The 22887-nt window shown below is 44.7% G+C and overlaps 1 protein-coding gene across 1 annotated transcript in view; it reads right to left on the reverse strand.

Moving 5' to 3' along the window:
• The window catches only part of st6galnac5a (ST6 (alpha-N-acetyl-neuraminyl-2,3-beta-galactosyl-1,3)-N-acetylgalactosaminide alpha-2,6-sialyltransferase 5a), a 62639-nt gene extending 52794 nt beyond the window's left edge, over positions 1-9845 (reverse strand). The window contains exons 1-2 of the mRNA XM_068036345.1: positions 9698-9845; positions 9245-9445 (exon numbers count right to left, since the gene is read on the reverse strand). Coding sequence (XP_067892446.1) covers positions 9245-9445; positions 9698-9712 — 216 coding nt within the window. The 5' untranslated portion in view covers positions 9713-9845. The remainder of the gene's footprint in view (positions 1-9244; positions 9446-9697) is intronic.
• Between the last annotated feature and the right edge of the window lie 13042 nt (positions 9846-22887).

Here is a 22887-nt window from a genome sequence, read left to right on the forward strand (position 1 = left end):
AACTTAGATCGAATCACCCCTTAACCCTCTAAACTCCAGGGAATACAACCCTAGTTTGCATGACCTTTCCTCAATTTAACCCTTGGAGTCGAGGTATCATTCTGGTAAACCTGCGCTGCATTCCCTTCAAGGCCAATATAAACTTCCTAAGGTGTGGTGCCCAGAACTGAACACAGTAATGCCAGGTGTGGTCTAACTAGGGCTTTTTATAGCTGAAGCATGACTTCTACCCTCTTGTATTCTAGTCCTTGAGATATAAGGCTAGTATTCCATCAGCATTTTGATTATTTCCTGTACCTGTTCATAACGTTTTAAGGATCTATGCACCTGGAACCCCAAGTCTCTTTGGACCTCCACTGTTTCTAGCTAACCTAATGATGAAAGTACCCTTTTAATTATGAGATTTATTTTCCTGCAATGCTACACAACCTCTCCGGCCCAGAAGGGGAACAATTGAAAATGTGGAGTCTCATTCTGGCAAGTAGTAAATTGTTACTGAAGTTTTAAAAAAATTTTCTTTTTTCTTTTTCTATCTGTCTCCCTTTTCTCTCTATCTTAATCCAATCTTTCTTTTCCTCTCTGGATCTAACTTGACTTTAATTCACCCTATTGCCCACCCCATTTTTTTTCTCTAGTATTTAAATCCCATTGGTTAAGGAGATAGGCTATTGGTCCCATGATTTACCAGGGTGCCTGATGTCCCATTGCCCTCATTATCAGCTCATACATTCAGCAATTTGTGGTGCAAAAACCTTTGAGCTGAAGGGTGAGGAGAAATGTTTAACAAAAACTGAGCACATCATGGGATGTCCCACTCCTGCAAATTCTGGCCCATTGTTACATTCCTCCATAAGGCCACAAGAAACTGGGTCAAGATGAGAATAGAGAGTTTGATTTCCAGTATCTGCTCTAAAACAAAGCTGTGAACTGGCAACCAGTGGTCACACCTCCGCCAGTTTCAGCTATTCTGGACAACTATTTAGCACTCCATTTGCCTTTTATTCCATGGCATTTCTGTCTTCTAATCTCTCCTGCCCTCTGTCCTATCACAGATCTTCCCTTTTGTCCTTCTTCCCCCTCCCCCTTTCACTTGCTCAAAGCCTATTACATTTCTAACCTTCACCAATTCTGATGAAAGGTCACGGGCCTGAAATGTTAACCATTTCTCTCTCCATAGATGCTGACCAGACCTGCGGAGTATTTCCAGCACTTTCTGTTCTCATTTCAGAGATCCAGCATCTGCAGCATTTTGCTCTTATTATTGGAGTACTCTGGATGCAGTTCAACCAGAGCTTTATATAACTGCAGCATAACTTCCACCACTCAATATTCCAGCCCCCTTGAGATAAAGGCTAATGTTCCATTAGCCTATTTAATAATTTTCTTGTACCTGCCCATTAGCTTTTAGTGATTTCTGTACTTGGATACATACATCTCTCAGCCCCTCCATAGCTCCTCACCATTTAGAATATACTCTGATCAATCTTACTTCAGTCCAATGTGGATGACCTCATACTTTCCCACATTGAACTCCATCTGCCAAAGTTTTGTCCACTTACTAAATCCATCTATCCTTTGCAACTTTCCGTTCCCACAATACTCACTGTGCTGCCTAACTTAGTGGTGCCAGCAAACTTGGAGACAAAGCTCTCTATTCCTTTAACTAAACTGTTTATATAGTGAAAAGCTGAGGCCCAATACAGATCCCTGGGGAACATCACTAATCACATCCAGCCAATTGGAATAAATCCCTACTGTGTCTCCCATCACCTAACCAATTCCCTACCCATGCTAATATGTTGCCTCTAATTCTAATCACTTTCATTTTTGTTAACGGTCCCTTGGGTGGAACCATATTGAATGTCCATATAAATAACATCCACAAACTTTCTCTTATGTACCACATTAGTTACCTCCTCAAAACACTTAACTAGGTTACTTAGACATGACTTATCAGCACAAATCCATGCTGGCTCTTCCATCTCATGAATACATGAGTGCGCTAATTTCCTGAAATGCGCTAGAAATTTCCTGATCACAGCTTTCTAACCAAATCTTCAATCACCCAGGCCATTTACCTAAGGGAGGGCACTTAAGCTACCTCTTGCTGTGGAGAGACAATCTGAAGGGGTTCAGTATTTTTAAAAAATGCTAGCATTTCTTAATTTGCGAAATCTTGCAGTAATTATTTTGTACCCTGGTCAAATGGGAGGAGTTGGTCTTGTTTGAAATTATACTGCTAGTTCAGCACCTTGTAAAAGCACATGGATCCGAATTGTGATGGCTGGAACAAAACAAATCCTTAAACAGACCTTGATGAATATGTTAATGACAATTCCTCTATCAAGATTCTGTCGTATTAATTAGCATTGGTCTCCGTGGGGAACGTAGAATTTAGTCATGACCCTGGTAGTACAAATTGGTGGGCACATGCTTTTCTTTTTAACATATAAAGTGTGTACCTTAGATGCGTGGGTCCCAGATGTACAGACAGGTAACAAGTGACATTAATACAAAATAGAAATGTGTGCACTGGTGATGCGATTGGGACTAGATCATGTCAACTATGAAAAGTTGTTTCACCTTGTCCAGAACAGTACAAGCAGAGGACAAACGAAACCGTGGAAGCAATATTTCAGTGAGCGAGTGGTCAATCTATGGAACAGGCTCCCTAGGGAGATGGTGGAAGTAGTTAGTATTTTATTTAATTTTATTTAGAGATACAGCACTGAAACAGGTCCTTCGGCCCGCCGAGTCTGTGCCGACCAAGAACCACCCATTTATACCACCTACCTACACTAGGGGCAATTTACAATGGCCTTGATTCATTAAAATGAGAACTAGATTAGATTTCTTTCAGAAAATGACATTTTGGGACACAGTATATGAGTGTTTGGAGACAATGGTATGTGGTCACTGTTAGCATGCCTGTGAGGAAAAGGTGACTCTGGACCTATGGTTCCCAAAGCTCCTCCACCACTGGTGGCTTTCCTCATAGTGTCATATATGGCACAGAAGGAGGCCATCGGGCCCATCGAATCCATGCCGGCTCTCCACAGAGCAATCCAGTCAGTCCCACTCCCAGCTCAATCCCCATAGCCCTGCACGTTCATTTCCTTCAAGTGTCCAACCAACTTCCTCTTGAAGTTATTGATTGTCTCCGCTTCCATCACCCTTGTGGGCAGAGAGTTCCAGGTCATTACCACCCGTTACGTAATATTTCTTCCTTATATTCTCCCTGCATCTCTTGCCCAAAACCTTCAACCTGTGGCCCCTGGTCCTTGCACTATGTGTTAATGGGAACAGTTTTTCCTTGACTAACTTATCTAAGCCTGTCATTATCTTGTACACCTTTATTAAATCTCCCCTCAATCTCCTTTGCTGTAAGGAGAACAAGCCCAGCTTCTCCAACCTAACATTGTAACTAAAATCCTCCATCCCTGAAACCATTCTGGTAAATCTCCTCTGCGCCCTCTCAAAGACCCTCACATCCTTCTTCAAGTGTGGTGACCAGAACTGGACACAATACTCGAGATGGGGCCTAACCAGAGCTTTATAAAGATTCAGCATCACTTCCCTGCTTTTGTACTCAATGCCTCTATTTATGAAACCCAAGATCCCATATGCTTTGCTAACCACTCTCTCAATATGTCCTGCCACCTTCAGAGATTGATGCACATGCACCCCCGGTCCCTCTGCTTCTGCACACTCTTTAGAACTGTCTCATTAATTCCATATTGCCTCTCCCTATTGCTTCTGCCAAAATGCATCACCTCACATTTGCCAGTATTGGACTCTATTTGCCAGCTCTCTGCCCATTCTGCTAGCCTATCTATGTCCTGTTGCAGGAGGTTCGTATCATCCTCACTGTTTGATACACCTCCAAGTTTTGTGTCATCAGCAAATTTTGAAATTCTACTCTGTATTCTAAGGTCCAAGTAATTTATGTATAGCAAAAAAAAAGTGATCCTAGCACTGACCTATGGGGAACACCACTGTCTACCATCTACAAATGACGTAAGGGGATATGGGGATAGTGTGGGAAAATGGCATTGAAGTGGATGATCAGCCATGATCATATTGAATGGCGGGGCAGGCTTGATGGGCTGAATGGCCTACTCCTGCTTCAATGTTCCTATGTTCCAGTCTGAAAAACAACCATTTACCACGACTCGCTGTTTTCTGTCCTTAAGCCAATTCTTATATCCAATTGGACACCGACCCTCCTATTCCATGAGCCTCACTTTTGTTAACCAGCCTTTTATGTGGTACTTTGTCAGACACTTTCTTAAAATCCATATAGACAACATCCACCACATTCCCTTCAATCAACCTTCTCTGTTACTTCATCAAAAAATTCAATTAGGTTAGTCAAGCATGATCTGCCTCTTACAAATCCGTACAGGCTCTCTAATTAACTCAAACATCTCCAAGTGTCTGTTGCTTTCCTTTCCCTAATTATTGTCCACTATTGATGTTAAACTATCATGTCTGGCGCTGGTGCAGACTAATTGATAGAGATTGATTGCTATGATTAGTCAACAACTCCATTATCATTGTCATGCAACTACCAGAATGGTAAATGGTGAACTCGATGGGACTTGGTTTTTTACCTCTAGCAATTCCCTATGTTCACTGATCCATGGCGAGTGAGGTGTCTAAAATTCCTCCCTTCCCTCTGATCCTGTTGTGGTCTGATTATAATGTAGAGGGTACTTCATGAACAAGCGTGCACTGTACATCCATCAGTATAATCCCTACAATATGAGGAAAATACAATTCACCCCCCACCCAAAAAAAACAGCTATATTTGCAAGAGGTTTTGATACTAAGTAGCACTGTCACTGAGATTGGAGGTGGTATAAGGGGTTAGACAGTGGCCTGGATTTGAATCCAACTGAAGACCTATGGGATGAAAGCATCAGGTGTCTGCCGTCTGTGAAATGAGCTTGGGCCATCTCCATCCACAAGAACCCACAACAGAAGACGACCCCTAATTCGAGAATTGGTCTCAGTGATGGATAGTGTGGCAAATGGAAAAATTACGGAGCGTTTCAAGGGCATTCATCAGAGACTGCAGCCACAACATGCTGTTGAGGCCAGGTAGAATAAAGTACTGTCAGCTCAATGGTTCGTGCTCTCACCTCTGGGACAGAAGGTTGTAGGTTTAAGACCCCTCCAGAGACATATGCACATACTCAAGGCTGACAATTCCAGTGCAGTACTGAGGGAGTGCTGCACTGCCAGAGGTGCTATCTTTCAGATGAGAAGTTGAATCAAGTCCCTGTCTGCCCTCTCACATGAAAGATTCATTTTATAAAATCATTTGATAGCCCGAGTCCAAACATTTCATAATTTAAAACATTTTAAATGCTTCAGTCTTTTCTTTTCAAGAGAGATAAAATGTCCAGTGCAGTCAGCCTTTCCTCATATGCCACTCTGTCAAGTTCTGGGATCAACCCTGTAGCCCTCCTCTGAATCCTCTCCAACAGCCTATTTGAAATAAGGCAACTAAAAGCTGCATGCAATACTCCAGATGTGGCTTTACCAGATCCAAATACAGTTTGAAATGTCCTCTCTCTAACATCCCTTTCTATCCATCGCAACATTCTGTTTTGCTTCTGTCAACTGCCTGGGGAAAATGTGCTGAACATTTTAGTGATCTGCCCACTGATCACGCTTGTCAAGATGAGTGTACGAGTGTGTGATATTCATCATTTACCACTTCTTCCAATTTGATATTGTCTGCAGATTTGGGCACAATTCCTTCCCTTAAACCATTTAGAAAAAGTATAAACAGAAAGCTTCGGCACCGGATCTTGTGGCAATCCCACTGTTCTGATGAAAAGTCACAGACCTGAAGCGTTAACTCAGTTTCTCTCTTCACAGATGCTACCCGACCTACTGAATGTTTTCAGTATTTTCTGTTTTTATTACTACACATTGTTAGCTATCAACCATTTATCAATCTCTTCCCATCTATTCAATGGGGACTGGATCTTATGTAGTCACCTATTATGCAGGACAGTGTCAAAGACCTTCCTGAAATCCAGGTAGATAACAACCACTGTCTCTTTGCTATGTCCCCAGGTCTCTTGCCTTCGCAAAGAAATCCAATTCATTAGTCAAGCCTGACCTCCGAAAACCATGCTGTCTCGGATCAGCTCATGCCCTTTCCTTCTATTTTCCCTCAGAATACTTGCAATCACTTTCTCCCATAAGTGAAAGGAAAGCATATAGATCTATAATTTGATGGTTCATCTTTTGCTTCTTTTTTTCCAAAGGTAGGAGAAACGTTTGTTACTTTCTCATTCCCTGGAATTCGACCCAAGTCCAGTGATCTCAGAACAATGTCCATAAGAGGACTCGCAACCCCTGCACTCTTAGGAACAGGAATTGGCCACTCAGCCCCTCGAGCCTGTTCCAACATTCAGTTAGATCATGGCTGATCTCTGCCTCAACACAATTTACCTGCCTGAGCTCCATATCCCTTAATACCTAACAAAAATCGATCAATCTCAGTCTTGAAAGCTTCAGTTATCCAGTGCCCACAGCTGCGTGGGGAGCGAGTTCCGTATTTCTACTCCCATTTCTGTGAAAAAAAATGCTTTCTGCATTCAATCCTAAATGACCCAACTCTAATTTTAAAACTGTATCCATTGTTCTGAATTCCCCCAACAGAGGAAATAATTTCTCTGTATTTACTCTATCTTCTATCATTTTAAACGCCTCAGTTAGATCACTTTCAACTTCCTAAACTCAAGCAAATACAGAGTTTATGCTACCTGTCCTCAACTTAACCCTTTATGCCCTGGTATCATTCGGATGTAACCCAAAGGCTAATATATCTTTCCCACAGTTGCACTGTTGGAGGTGCCGTTTTTCGGATGAGCTGGCCTCGAAGGTGAACCCAAAACTTCCCATGGTACTATTTCGAAGAAGAGCTAGGGAGTTCTCCCTGGTGTCCTGACCGATATTTATTCCTCATCAACATCATTAAAACAGATTATCCGGTCAGTAGTGCCCCATTTGCATCTCAGTACTGGATAATCAGTCTAGATTTTGTGCTCTGAAGTGTGACTAGAATTCTTCTGTCTCAGAGTAAGAGTGATACCGCTGTGCCACAGCTGACAACTGTAGTCACTGAGACAGAACTTGCACTGGGCTACAGCACTTGCAGAGCAGGATCAAAAGTGATCGGGCAAGTGGAGAGAGCAAATGGCATCCGAGGTAATGCAACACCAGCCTAGTGACAACTGGCCCAAATAGCCCCAACCAAGAGACACGGCAACTCTTAGCAATTTTATCACAAGTCACTTGTTGTAAACAGTAATCAGCAGTGACATCTGTAGCATCTTGGCAGAGGACACTGAAAAAGTATTGCGGCTGGGCTGCTATCTGTACCACTGTCCTTGAACTAGGGGTTTAATGAAAGATCGGTCCATATTCCCACTCCTGATCCTTGTGATCTGTAACCTGTGATCCCTGTTGGAAACTGTGCACATATGGGCATCAGGTGACAACAGAATTAGCCTCTGCTGCAATGCCTTCTACATTTGTATACCCTGATGACACTCACTGCTTAAGCCAGTGGTTTTCAAAGTTCTGTGCATGTGTGGGGGAAGGAACAGGAGCTCGTGCAAACACCAACTCCCAGAGGCAGCCCCGTTCCCCCCCTCCACTCCATTGCCCCACCTCCTTGCAAATACTGACACCCTCCCTGCTGTCCCTTGTAAACACTGACACTGGGATGTCCTACAACATAGAAACATAGGAAGGATGGAATATAGGAATGGGGGTAGGCCATTCAGCCCCTCCAGCCCATTCCGCCATTCAATTAGATCATGGGGATGATCTTTATCTTAACAGGTCACTGAAACTGGCAATGCAGGTGGATAAGGTAGTCAAGAAGGCACACGGCATACTTGCCTTCATCGGTCGGGGCATAGAGTATAAAAATTGGCAAGTCATGTTGCAGCTGTACAGAACCTTAGTTAGGCCACACTTAGAATATTGCGTGCAATTCTGGTCGCCACACTACCAGAAGGACGTGGAGGCTTTGGAGAGGGTACAGAGGAGGTTTACCAGGATGTTGCCTGGTCTGGAGGGCATTAGCTATGAGGAGAGGTTGGAAAAACACGGATTGTTTTCACTGGAACGACAAAGATGGAGGGGTGACATGAAAGAGGTTTACAAAGTTATGAGCGGCATGGACAGAGTGGATAGTCAGAAGCTTTTTCCCAGGGTGGAAGAGTCAGTTACTAGGGGACATAGGTTTAAGGTGCGAGGGGCAAAGTTTAGAGGGGATGTGCGAGGCAAGTTTTTTACACAGAGGGTGGTGAGTGCCTGGAAGTTGCTGCCAGGGGAGGTGGTGGAAGCAGATACGATAGTGTTGTTTAAGAGACATCTTGACAAATATATGAATAGGAAGGGAATAGAGGAATATGGGCCCCGGAAGTGCAGAAGATGTTAGTTTAGGCAGGCATCAAGATCGGCAGGTTTGGAGGGCCGAATGGCCTGTTCCTGTGCTGTACTGTTCTTTGTTCTTTGTTCCAGCTATCCGCCTTGGTTCCATAACCCTTAATACATTTGCCTAACAAAAAATCAATCATTCATTTGATCCCCATCAGCTGCAGCATTTTGAGGGAGACAGTTCCAGACTTCCACTACCGTTTGTGTGAAGAAGTGCTTCCTGACATCATCCCTGAACGTCCTAGTTCCTGCAATGTCACAGACATGGGCTCACCCTGGAAACACCAACACAGTCCCCGGGGTCTCTGTCACAGCAAGGACGTTGAATAGTTTACGGCCAAGCTACAATGAGCTGCATTTGCCCTGCTCTTTCCCCACAGCCCTGCAAATGTCTCCTGTTCAACTTTACACCCAATTCCCTTTTTAAAGTTTTGATTGAATCTGCTTCCAACAGCCTTTCAGACAGTGCATTCCTGATCACAAAAACTCGCTACATTTAAAAAAAAGACCTAATCTCCTCTCTGGTTCTTTTGCTGATGATCTCAAATCTTTATCCACCGGTTGCCAGTGGAAACAGCTTCTCTTTATTTACCCTATCAAGACCCTCTCATAATTTTGAACACCTCATTAAATCTCCCCTTAATCTTCTCTGCTTCGGGGAGAACAATCTCAGCTTCTCTCAACCTTCCACAGAACTCCCGTCCCCTGGTACCATTCTGATTTAAAAATGAACTTGACTTGACACAGCTCAGCACGAACCTTTCCCCATTACCTTGCGGTCGATGAAATTGATGTATCCAGTTAGCAGTGGCAGCGGAGGGGGCTCCGGGCGCCTGTCTGTGTGTCTCTCTCTGTCTCTCCTCCCCTCTGCTCTGTCTGACACCAAGGAGCCAGTCCCATCACTATTGCAAGTGTACAGAACCAGCAGAGTCCCACACGTGGAAATTCCCAAAAACACTCCGATGAGATGTCGCTAAACAAACACACACACAAAAAAAAATGGGAAATTGCAATTCTGGGGGGGAAAAAAACAGTTTGGTATATGCAACAAAAATTCCTGAGTTTTAAGAAGCAATTTTTGCACAGGATTGTAATCGTTTAATCATTTATATTAAAAGTTTAATTTGCATTCAGCAATTTAACACGTTCTGCATGTCGCCCTGTAATGAAAATTAGCAATTTGCATCCAACATAGTTAACATATTTATATTAATGTATCAATTACCACTAGCTTCTTCATTCTGCTGCTCTGCTCCTGGGTTTTAATCCCATCTCACTACCTGTACCTTTCCATCAACTGCTTCTTATGCAGGGATTATACACTGCGATCGCACACTCATTCTGCGATGGAGAGAATGCTGTTCTTTTACTGATTGAGAATCTCACACTGTTCCTCCTCTCTCTCTCTCTCTGTCTGTCTGTCTCCCTCCCTCCCTCTCTCTCTCCAGCAGCATCTCCACGCTTCATGCTGCAGATTCAACCCTCTGGACTTGAGGAGTCGACAGGACTCCGCGGGGTCCCTGCGCCCGACTGTTCAGAGCACCCACCAATAAAGTTGTTCGTCGCCCCTGCCTCGTCCCTTCCCAGACCATAATGCTCCTACAGACTAATATTACAACATTGAAGTCGGTTCAGATGAAAGGTTCTGAAACGTTACCACTGTTTTTCACACATGTTGCCCGACTTGCTCAGCATTTCCAGCATTTTCTGTTTTTATTTCAGTACTGCATTTCTTGGTTGAATCATAGAAACAGCAGAGACTCTGGTGTAAAATAAAGTAGATCATTTGGTTTAATTTTAGAACACAACCAAAGCAGGAGCTTCTGAAAGGCTACAGCCTGAAATTTTCGCTACATGAGGATGTAATTTGCCTTATAAAGTAACTCATTGTACCTGAAATGCTTGGAGATGCTGTTGAGAGAGGTTATAGGGAGATGTATAAATGCAATTGGAACAGGAAATGTTGGAAATACTCCGCAGGTCGGGTGGCATCTATAAAGAGAGAAACAAAGATTGAAACAGGATTTTGCAGCTAGACCGCAGTTCTGGACTTCGGGACCGGAAGTGGGAGTCGCTTCCACTTGGGTGGGAATTGGCCGGCCGCACACAATCTTCCAGCGGCTGGCCAATTAACAGTCGGGAGGTGCCGACCACCGAGGGAGCAAAGGTGGGCAAAGAGACGGTGGAGGTGGCACCAGGTGTCACCATGGCAAGTGCTGCCGTCATATTTAAAGGGCTGCCGGCCATGAATGCATTGGGGACTGCCTGGAAACACTAAGAGAGGAAGGAAAGCGGCAGCGAGAATGGAAGGAAGAGCCCGGGGTGGTCTCACGGTTCAGCGATGCCTCACTGCAGGCTCTTCTCCAGGCTGCAAGGGCAAGGCGGGAGGTCCTCTTCCCCAGGGAGGGGAGGAGGAAACCCGCCCACCTGACAAATCAAGTCTGGATGGAGATTGTGGAGGAGGTCAACAGCCGTGGGATCACCCCCAGAACCTGGATCCAGTGCCGCAAGTCAGTCAATGACCTTATTTGTTCTGCCAAAGTGAGTACTCCATACCTCTCATCCCATTGGGGCTTGCATGTGGAACACGAGAGGGTGAGTTTGGTGGAGAGGGAGTGACCACCTAGTCAGTGGTCAGGCAGCAGCATATCCTGTCAGAGGCGTGGCTGCATCTTGGTGAGAGGCGCCCGTCTGCCCCCACAAGGACCCTCATGAGTGGCCGCATGCAGGAGGCATTCATGTGCCCCCATCATGGAGAGCTGGGCTGCCACCAGCATTGGTGTTGTGCTTGCCCCTCTTGTCCATGTGGGGAGACTAACATTCATCTTCCTGCTTGCAGGAGAAGACAGCCCATAGTTTCAAGGAATGGACCAAGACTGGAGGAGGAGTTCCATTCTGACCTCAATGGAGGAGCAGGTGTCAGAACCGACAGGGCAGTGCACAGTGGCGATTCCATCACAGGAATGGTAAATAAAGGAGGCAACAGCAGGGCTGCAGAAAGGTGAGGTTTTACTGCTATGGAACTAAAATGTAGTAATGGTCATATGACACATCTGTTTATTACTGCGTCCTGAGCCACCCTTGCGAGTATCTTGTTGCACCCTGTCTATGGTCCCTGGGGTCCTTCATCATGCATTGCCTGGTCAGCAGCCTCCTCCACATCCTCATCATCGGAGGAGGCATCGCGATCCATGAGATACTCATCATACAACAGCTCCCTCTTCAGCAGCGCCAGTTTGTGCAGTGCACAGGAAACACCACGTTACACAAGACCCTCACTGGGGCTCCACCGGATCAATCAAGGCACCTGAATAGCATATAAAAACAAGAAATGCTGGAAATACTCAGCAGGTCTGGCAGCATCTGTGGAGAGAGAAGCAGAGTTAACATTTCAGGTCAGTGACCCTTCTTCGGAACTGGCAAATATTAGAAATGTCAAAGGTTATAAGCAAGTAAAGCGGCGGTGGGACAAGAGATAACAAAGGAGAAGGTGTAGATTGGACAAGGCCACAGAATAGCTGACCAGAAGGTCATGGAGCAAAGGCAAACAATATGTTAATGGTGTGTTGAAAGACAAAGCATTAGTACAGATAGGGTGTTAACGGACTGAAGATTGAACAGCAGCAAGTACAAACATGAAAAAAAAAGTGGGTAAGCAAACTGAACAAACTAAGATGAAATAAAATAAACATACAAAAAAATGTAAAAAATGTAAAAAAAAATAACTAAAAATAAAAGTAAAATGGGGGGCTGTCATGCTCTGAAATTATTGAACTCAATGTTCAATCCGGCAGGCTGTAGTGTGCCTAATCGGTAAATGAGATGCTGTTCCTCGAGCTTGCGTTGATGTTCACTGGAATACTGCAGCAAGCCCAGGAAAGAGAGCATGAGAGCAGGGGAGAGTGCTGAAATGGCAAGCAACCGGAAGCTCAGGGTCCTGCTTGCAGACTGAGCGGAGGTGTTCCGCAAAGCGGTCACCCAGTCTGCGTTTGGTCTCCCCAATGTAGAGGAGACCACATTGTGAGCAGCGAATACAGTATACTACTGAATAGCATCTTCAGAAGGCCTATGGCCTGCTCAATGGTGTCTCGGGTTGCCCCGTGCATCTGTGTGTGTGCTCCTCACAGCTCACAGGTGTTAGTAGCCATGTCCTCAGTGGGTAACCCTTGTCTCCGAGTAGCCATCCCCAAAGACATGCGAGAGGGCTGGAAAACAGTGGCACCTGGGACTGCCAAAGTATGTACACATCGTGGCTGTTTCCCGGGAACTGTGCACAGAGAATCATAGAAAATTTCAGGCACAGAAATAGGCCACTTGGCCCATCGTGTTTATGCCGGCCAGAAAACAATCCACCTATTCTAATTCCACCTTCCAGCATTTGGTCCGTAGCCCTGCAGATTACGGCATTTGAGGTGCATATTCACATTCCTTTTGAATGAGTTGAGAGTTTCTGCCTCAACTACCCTTTCAGGCAGTGAGTTCCAGACACCTATCACCCTCTGGGTGAAAAAGCTTTTCCTCATCTCTTCTCTAATTTTTCTACCAATCTCTTTAAATCTATGCCCCCTCGTCACTGACCTCACTGTTAAGGTGAATAGACCTTTCAACTCCACTCTATCCAGGCCCCTAAAAATGTTGTACATTTCAATCAGATCTCCCCTCAGCCTTCTCTGTTCCAAGGAGAACAACCCCAGCCCATCCAATCTTTCCTCTTGGATGCATTTTTCCAGTCCTGGCAACATCCTTGTAAATCTCCTCTGTACCCTCTCTGGTGCAATTACATCCTTTCTGTAACGAGGTGACCAGAACTGCACACAGTACTCAAGCTGTGGCCTAACCAATGATTTATACAGTTCCAGCATAACCTCGCTGCTCTTATATTCTATACCTCGGCTAACAAAGGAAAAGATTCCATATGCCTTCTTAACCACCTTATCAACCTGTCCTGCTACCTTCAGGGATCTGTGGACATTCACTCCAAGGTCCCTCACTTCCTCTACACTTCTCAGTATTTTCCCATTAATCGTGTATTCCTTTGCCTTCTTTGACCTCCCCAAATGCATCACCTCACACTTCCCCAGGTTGAATTCCTGTTGCTACTTTTCTGCCCATCTGACCAGACCATCAATATCTTCCCACAGCCACAGCTATTCTCCTCACTATCTACCACACGGCCAATCTTAATGTCATCTGCAAACTTCTTGATCATGCCCCCTACATTTATATCCAAATCATTAATGTATACCACAAAAAGCAGGAGACCCAGTACTGAACCCTACAAAACACTACTGGAAACAGCTCTCCAGTCGCCAAAACACCCATCAACAATTAGACATACCTGAAGATCCTTCTGTGATTTTCACAGACTAGTTGGACATTGATGGAATCAATGGAATCCCTTCCTGTTGATGAGGGCCGCTGGCTGGTTTCTGGGAGCCTTGATGGTCACATGCGTGCAGTCAATCACACCCTGTACCTGGAGGAATCCAGTGATGGCCCTGAACCCAATGGCTCTCTCAGCTTAAAGACCCAGATCGGTGCGGAAATGTACTGTAATTCTCACATAAATTGCATAAACTACAAGAACTCACCCTGAAGAGTTATAAAAATGGACTTTTCTTTTAAAAGTGCACAATGTGCTAAAAATGGTCGTCAAAGGTTAAAAGAGCTGGCTTTATGTATTCAACTGTCTGGCAAAGACAAAAGAATACATTCAAAATGAAGAAGGTGTCAAGTACACCCATCCTGAACTCATCAATAGACATTTTTGAATTGAATGGGTTCTTCTGAAGCAAAGAAAATGTGAAGTAGCCACATCCTGGGCCATTGTCAGTCACCACAGGGAAGATCTATGCTGCCCAACAGAGGAAAAGGTGGAAACCAATTTTGAGCTTTAAAGGTAGCTCCCTGAAGAGAGAGAGGAAAAACCAGGATGAAGCATCACCAACTTGTCTAGCTAAGAGCTGGGAGAAAAATCCAACAAACCAGGAAGGAAGGCGCCCTGCTGTGAACTCTACATTTTCAACTGGTGCAGCAGTGAATAGGAAGTGATCCTCTGTCTTCAGACTGAACTTTCAACCAAGAGAGTAATCTCCAAACACCTCAGGCCTGCAACCAATGAGAACTTGACCTCTGACAGAATTCAAGAGCTGTACTGTGAACCCCAAAACCATACCTCACTTTAAAAAAAACACTTACCCCTTTCCCTCGCTATCTGTCTCGTATGTGTGTGTGCGCGTGCGCACACGAGTGAATGCGTGAGTGATGCAGCTGTTTTAAACCTACAACGAAACCTATCGCTGTTTGTTTATCTGACAAATAAAGCGCAAAGGGGTTGGACACTAATCACAAAAAACACTTGCTGTGGTCAGGTGGGATTTGAGCAGAGGCAACCACTCACACCCCTCACCATTGGGCGCTCAAAGCCTGGATTCAAATTGAGAGATTTGAATATGGGAGGAAAATTGTCCTCTAAAATTATGGAAAAGTAAACAAACAGTTCTCTACAGTGCTAGAAACAAAAGAAATGGCCACATTTAATGCTCAAGAGTTTGTAGAGCATGGAGAGATATCTCATGATAAGTTAAATAAATTAAGTATTGAAGATTTGAAAAGCTTAGCCACTGAGGTGGGAATCACTTTCAAACAAAACGCAAAGAAACCAGAACTGGTAAAGAGTCTAGCCAACCATTTCAAACCTCCAAGCCAGAAGAAGAAAGCATGCAATCTGAAACTGAAAGGATAGCTCTAGCTAAAATTCAGTTCAAAAAGAGAGGAGATGCAGTTTCAGAAGGAAAAAGAGGAAAGAGAGGGGAAACAATTTGAGTTAGAAAGGCTACAAGCACAAGGTGAGCATACTACCAGTCATTCAAACCTTATCCCCAATTCAAAGCAAAACTTTGATGTATTGAGACACTCACGGTTATTGCCAAAATTTAATGAGGAGGAGGTTGAGTCATATTTATCTCATTTGCGAAAATAACTGCCAGGCTAAAATGGCCGAAAGAATTTTGGACTCTCCTCTTACAAGGTGAGTTTGTGGGTTGGGCTCGTGAAGCTTTTTCCCTGTTATCAGGAGAGTTCCTCTGTTGAGAAAGGGGAGCAGATGCTAGGCAAGTCTACATTCCTAAAAACTATGGCCTTTGACTACGAACAAACTAAAACTGCAATTCTAAATGCATATATGAGCTAGTTCCTGAAGCATATAGACAGAGATTCAGACACACCAGGAAACGACCAGCACAGACTTACTTTGAATTCGAAAGAAGCGTATGGCTTTCGATCACTGGATATGATCTCCCAAACTAGGACTCTCATATGAAAATTTGAGAGAAGTGATGTTGCTGGAAGAATTTTTAAAACGCATTACAGTTTATATAAGGATGGTCATTGAAGAACAAAGAGTTACAAGGGTATGAGAAGCTGCAGAAATGGCCGACGATTATGAGTTAATACACAAATCACTAACTCAGAATAAATTTGGGTCCAGTAACCCTTACAGGCTACGAAGAGATAGCAGGGATGCAGATGAAGCAGAAATGGGCTCGAGAGAAAAGGAGAGTTGGGAAGGAAAATCAGAGCAGTCTCCAACTTTTAAACCAGTGATAAACCAGGAGGGGCATGCCCAATGTGTTTCCAATGTGGGAAATCTAGGCATGCCCAGGCCAATTGTTGGCATTCTAAAAAAACAACAGGAAGCGCTGCAGTCAAACCAGTGTCTATGGCTATGAAAGTGGTAAACATGTGTTCTAAGGACAGAACACATACAAGAACTTTTTACAAAAAGAAAAAAAAGTGACTCCATTTGTATCCCAGGCACCAGGCAAAGAGATAACCATCCTCAGGGATATCAGTTGTTTTCAAACCATACTGGCAGCCAAGTTTACAGAAATGTCAGCCGAAAGCAGAACAAATACCACGGGTATTGGTGAAAGAGCTTACTGGCAAATGCTTGAAGGTCCCTTTAATTAAAGTTTAGCTGCAGAGTAAGTTGGTCACTGGGGTAGTGACAGTTGGGATCATTCCGAGCTTATCAATGCAGGGGGTCGACCTATTGCTGGGCAATGACTTGGAAGGAAGCACAGTATTGTACTCAGAGGGTCTGGAACAGTCTATGGAGACTGAGAAACTGAGGAGAACAAACAAAACTTTGCACAGCTGCAGAGGGCTGAGGAAGTCCCAAAAGTCCCGATAGACCCAGCAGTTGCATGGAACACCACCACCTGCAAGTTCCCCTCCAAGCCACACACCAACATGACTTGGAACTATATCACTGTTCCTTCACTGTCACTGGGTCAAAATCCTGGAACTCCCTTCCTAACAGCACTGTTGGTGTACCTACACCCCAAGGACTTCAGCGGTTCAAGAAGGCAGCTCACCACCACCTTCTCAAGGGCAATTGGGATGGGCAATAAATGCTGGCCCAGCCAGCGATGCCCATATCCTCCGAACTAATTAAAAAAAACAATTAAAGAGGCTAAAGGAAAGGCAGTGGAATTAACCAGACAGAGCCAGTGGAATTTTAAAAAGGCCAGGATAGAGCCAAAAGCATTTAAAGGAGCTGAGAAAAAAGCAGCAAAGGTTGAAGCAAAGGCAGCAGAGATAAGGTTAGCCAAAACCATCTTTAATAAGGACAAAGAAAGTTCCCAAACAGGCAAGCCAAAAGCGAGGGAGATGTCTCACCTTGTTGAACTGCTGCAGGGGAGTGCAGCGGAAGCTGAACAACCACCTGCAAGCAGTAGTGTCCCAGACGACATGAGGCAGATTAGGGAAAAACCCATCCCTGAAGTAGAAGGAAAAGGGAAGGTAAAATACTCTAAAGTAAACAACACTTGTAGAAGCCACCAGAAAACGAACAGTGAGGTCAGTGTGGATGTGCCCACTGAAAAATCAAAAGGCAAAGGGTCAGGTTCTAAATCCAGTGCAAACTGAACCCAGCCAAACAGATTCAGAACTCATTAAGAACAAAGTGCAGGAGGAGAACCCAAACATCTCTTAGGGGCTAGAAACAAAATTATCACCCACTATCACCCTAGAGATAAGAATTATCAATGTGCCAGAATTGGAGCTATTAAACCCATGTGTTGTGGAAAGAGCAGTTAAGGGGTTAAAGCCTGTACAAACAGTGAAATCTGCAAACAACCCAGAACAACGCAGTAACCAAAATGTACATATCACAAACTTTGGAACAGTGAAAGTGGAAAACGGATCAGGGAAAACACCAAATATTCTAAACAGAAGCTTTTCTGGGGCAAAACCTCGATGCCCAAAGAGGAAAATTCAATTACAATTTGCCTCATTCAAAGACTTGAACAAGAAATGGCTGTTACAGACAATGCCAGCTGTAACAGTTGTGAGATTGAGGTATGGGTGCCATGTGTGCAGTAGTGTGACTTCTATACTTTTTAAAAATTCATTCATGGGATGTGGGCGACGCTGGCCAGGTCAGCATTTATTACCCATCCCTAATTGCCCTTGAGAAGGTGGTGGTGAGCTGCCTTCTTGAACCGCTGCAGTCCCTGTGAGGTAGGTACACCCACAGTGCTGTGAGGAAGGGAGTTCCAAGATTTTGACCCAGTGACAGTGAAGGAACGGCGTTCTAAGTCAGGATGGTGTGTAGCTTGTTGGGGAACTTGCAGGTGGTGGTGTTCCCATGCATCTGCTGTCCTTGTCCTTCTTGGTGGTAGAGGCCGCGGGTTTGGAAGGTGCTGTCTAAGGAGCAATGTTGTGCTGCTGCAGTACATCTTGTAGATGGTACACACTGCTGCCACTGTGCGTCGGTGGTGGAGGGAGTGAATGTTTGTAGATGGGGTGCCAATCAAGCGGGGCTGCTTTGTCCTGGATGGTGTTGAGCTTCTTGAGTGTTGTTGGAGCTGCTCCCATCCAGGCAAGTGGTGAGTATTCCATCACACTTCTGACCTGTGCCTTGTACGTGGTAGACAGGCTTTGGGGAGTCAGGAGGTGAGTTACTCGCCGCAGGATTCCTAGCCTCTGACCTGCTCTTGTAGCCACAGTATTTACATGGCTACACCAGTTCAGTTTCTGGTCAATGGTAACCCCCAGGATATTGATAGTGGGAGATTCAGCGATCGTAATGCCATTGAATGTCAAGGGGAGATGGTTAGATTCTCTCTTGTTGGAGATGGTCATTGCATGGCACTTGTGTGGCACGAATGTTACTGCCACTTATCAGCCCAAGCCTGTATACTGTGATGGACAGATGCATCTGTGGCAGGCAGATTAGTGAGGACAATGTCAATTATGTTTTTCCCTCTTGTTGGTTCCCTCACCACCTGCTGCAGATCCAGTCTAGCAGCTATGTCCTTTAGGACTCGGCCAACTTGGTCAGTAGTGGTGCTATTGAGTCACTCTTGATGATGGACATTGAAGTTCCCAACCAGAGTACATTCTGCGCCCTTGCCACACTCAGTGCTTCCTTCAAGTGCTGTTGAACATGGAGGAGTACTGATTCATCAGCTGAGGGTGGGCGGTAGGTGGTAATCAGCAGATTTCCTTGCCCATGTTGACCTGATGCCATAAGACATCATGGGGTCTGGAGCTGATGTTGAGGACTCCCAGGGCAACTCCCTCCTGACTGTATACCACTGTTCCGCCACCTCTGCTGGGTCTGTCCGGTCGGTGGGTCAGGAGATACCCAGGGATGGTGATGGCAGTGAATGGGACATTGTCTGTAAGATATGATTATGTCAGGCTGTTGCTTGACTAGTCGGTGGGACAGCTCTCCCAACTTTGGCACAAGCCCTCAGATGTTAGTAAGGAGGACTTTGCAGGTTGGCGGGGCTGCGTTTGCCGTTGACGTTTCCTGTGCCTAGGTTGATGCCGGGTTGTCCATCCGGTTTCATTGTAGCGATTCGATACAACTGAGAGGCTTGCTAGGCCATTTCAGAGGGCATTTAAGAGTCAACCACATTGCTGTGGGTCTGGAGTCACATGTAGGCCAGACCAGATAAGGACGGCAGATTTCCTTCCCTAAAGAACATTAGTGAACCAGATTTTTTTTTCCTTCTTACTTTTTTTCTTTCTAAACCTAAAAAAAACCAATATAAAAATGAAATTCAAGGAATTTCATTTTTTTCCTTTTGGGGGAGGTGTGATGCACACATAAAGTGCAGCAATTGAAACTACAAGAACTCACCCTGAAGAGTTATAAAAAGTGGATAATCTGCTAAAAAAAAATGGCCATTGAAGATTAAAAGACCTGGCTTTGTATATTCAAACTGTCAGGCAAAGACAAAATAATACATTCAAAATGGAGAGGTGTCAATTACACCCACCCTGAACCCATCAAGAGACATTTTTGAATTGAATGGGCTCTTCTGAAACAAGGAAGGTGTGAAGTAGTCACATCCTGGGCCATTGTTAGTCACAACAGGGAATATCTATGACTCCCAGCCAAGGCAAAGGTGTGATACCAGTTTTGAGTTTTAAAGGTAGCTCCCTGAAGAGAGAGAGAGGAAAAACCAGGAAGAAGCATCACCAACTTGTCCAGCTAAGATCTGGGAGAAAAATCCAACAAACCAAGATGGAAGGTGCCCTGCTGTGAATTCTACATTTTCAACTGGTGCAGCAGTGATCCTCTTGTCTTCAAACTGAACTTTCCACCAACAGAGAAATCTCCAAACACCTCAGGCCTACAACCAAAGAGAACTTAACCTCTGAGAGAATTCAACAGATTTACAGTGAAGCCCGAAACTCCACCTCACTTAAAAAACCACTTACCCCTTTTCCTCTCTATCTATCTCGTGTGTGTGTGTGTGTGTGTGTGTGTGTGTGTGTGGGTGTGCGCGAGTGAATGCGTGAGTAGATGTGATTGTGACAATTTCTGGATAAAGTATATTGCTCAATAAATAATTAGTCTTCTGTTTTAGACCTACAACATAATCTGTCGCTGTCTGTTTATCTGACAAATAAAACACAAAGGGGTTAAACACTAATAACAAAAACACTTGCTGCGGTCAGGTGGGATTTGAGCCTGCCCCCTGCCTTTGTTTGCCAATGCCCGCACTGTTTTACACTCCCTGGCACGCCAGGCTGGCTCTCTCGATGACTGCTGGATGAAGCCAGCTCTGAGCTCCCATTTACTGGCCACCTCCTATTACTGGACGAGGCCCTTGAAAGCCCGTGGTTCTCATGCGCCATTAGTAAAATTAAAAAACCCTGTAAAATCGTTCTCAATTGGTCAATTAATTGGCTTAATTACCTTCCTGCCATCTTCATGCATGACATCATCCTATGTCATCAGCTGCCATCGGGAATCCCCGGAGGCAACATGAAGACAGTGGACTTCTGCTCTGACTTCTTCCCTCCCAATATTCTCTCCCTCCCCCCCACTCCCTCCGCCTCAGAGCCCATCCCCAAAGGGAATGGAAAATTCTGGCCAATGTTTCAGGTCGATGACCTTTCATCACTGACGTTAACTCTGTTTCTCTCTCCACAGATGCTGCCAAACCTGCTGAGTATTTCCAGCCTTTGCTGTTTTTATTTCAGATTTTCAGCATCTGCTGTTTCTCGCTTAAGTATAAATGCCAATCTTTTAATTGTCAAACGCAATAGCAACCTGCAGCCTTTCCTTTCCCTGTGTGCACTCAAACTGTCTTTAATAAATGGCCCGAGAGAATTAGCCAGCCTGATACTTATCATTCACATCAGCTGCTTAGGAGAGAAGCAGGTGTTATAAGGGTGTCTGATCTATTGAAATGGATCTCGAGTTGGCCCAAAATGAGAATAAAGAGGCCATGTGACCACTGAAAGATGAGAGAGAGAAGCAGCTCTGATCTCAACATTATTCCAGCATTATTTATTTACAGTCAGTGATCCGTCCTACAGCTTATTGCAATTATTATGGATTAATTGTATTCTTAAAGAATAGAATTCATATTTTGGGTGAGACATTGACATATCTGCCCTCTCAGGTGGATGTAAAAGATCCCATGACACCATATATCTCTGTCACCTCAACCAACATCACTAAAACAGATTATCTGGTCATTATCACATTATTCATGGAGTTCATGAACTTCTTTGTTACTAAGATCGAGACCATCTGATCAGCTGCCTCTGCCGTGTCCCTCCCTTCCACTCGCCCACCAGGCCAAACTTTCTATAATGCTCCCCCTTCCCTAGCTCTGACCTTGCATCTTTCTCTAGGATCTCTCATTCCTTCTCTGAGCTCATCTTGTCCATGAGACCCACCTCGATCCTATTTCCACTAAACTGCTGATCACCCAAATTCCCCTCCTACTTTCCATGTTAGCCAATATTGTAAATGGTTCTCTCTCTTTAGGTGTTATTCCTCTTGCATTTAAATCTGTTGTCATTACCCGTCTCCTCAAAAACCAACCCTTGATCCCACCAACCTTGCAAACTACCATCCCACCTCCAACTTCCCTTTCCTCTCTAAAGTCCTTGAATGTGTTGTTGCCTCCCAAATCCATGTCCATTTTCCCCAGAACTCCATGTTTGAATCCCTCCAATCAGGTTTCTGCCCCTGACACAGCACCAAAACAGCTCTCATCAAAGTCACAAATGATTTCCTATGTGACTGTGCCAAAGATAAACTTTCCCTCCTTCTCCTTCTCGACCTGTCTGCAGCCTTTGACACGGTTGACCACACCATCCTCCTCCAATGCCTGCCCACTGTTGTCCAGCTGGGTGGGATTGCTCTTATCTGATTCCATTCTTATCTATCTAATCATAGCCAGAGAATTGCCTGCAATGGCTTCTCTTCCTGCTCTCACATCTGGTCTCCCACAAGTATCCATCCTTGGTCCCTTCCTATTTTTCGCCTACATGCTGCCCCTCGGCGACATTATCGGAAAGCACAGCGTTAGTTTTCACATGTATGCTGATGACACTCAGCTCTACCTCACCACCGCCTCTCTCGACTCCTCCACTGTTGCTAAATTATCAGACTGCTTATCCGACATCCAGTACTGGATGAGCAGAAATTTCCCCCAATTAAATATTGGGAAGACTGAAGCCATTGTTTTCGGTTTCCGCTCCAAACTCTGTTCCCTAGCTACTGACTCCATCCCTCTCCCTGGAAACAGTCTGAGATTAAGCCACAACAAAAACAAGAAATGCTGAGATTAAGCCAGTCTGTTTGCAAGCTTGGTGTTACATTTGATCCTGAGATGAGTTTCCGACCTCATATTCGTGTCATTACTAAGACCGCCTATTTCCATCTCCGTAATATCGCCTGACTGCCCCATCTCAGCTCATATGCCGCTGAAACCCTCATTCATGCCTTCGTTACCTCTAGACTTGACTATTCTAATGCACTCCTGGCTGGTCTCCCACATTCTACACTCTGTAAACTTGAGGTCATCCTAAACTCAGCTGCCCGTGTCTTAGCTCGGACCAAGTCCCGTTTCCCTATTAACCCTGGGCTCACTG

Source organism: Heterodontus francisci, chromosome 8, assembly GCF_036365525.1.
Source record: "Heterodontus francisci isolate sHetFra1 chromosome 8, sHetFra1.hap1, whole genome shotgun sequence".
Lineage (NCBI taxonomy): Eukaryota > Metazoa > Chordata > Chondrichthyes > Heterodontiformes > Heterodontidae > Heterodontus > Heterodontus francisci.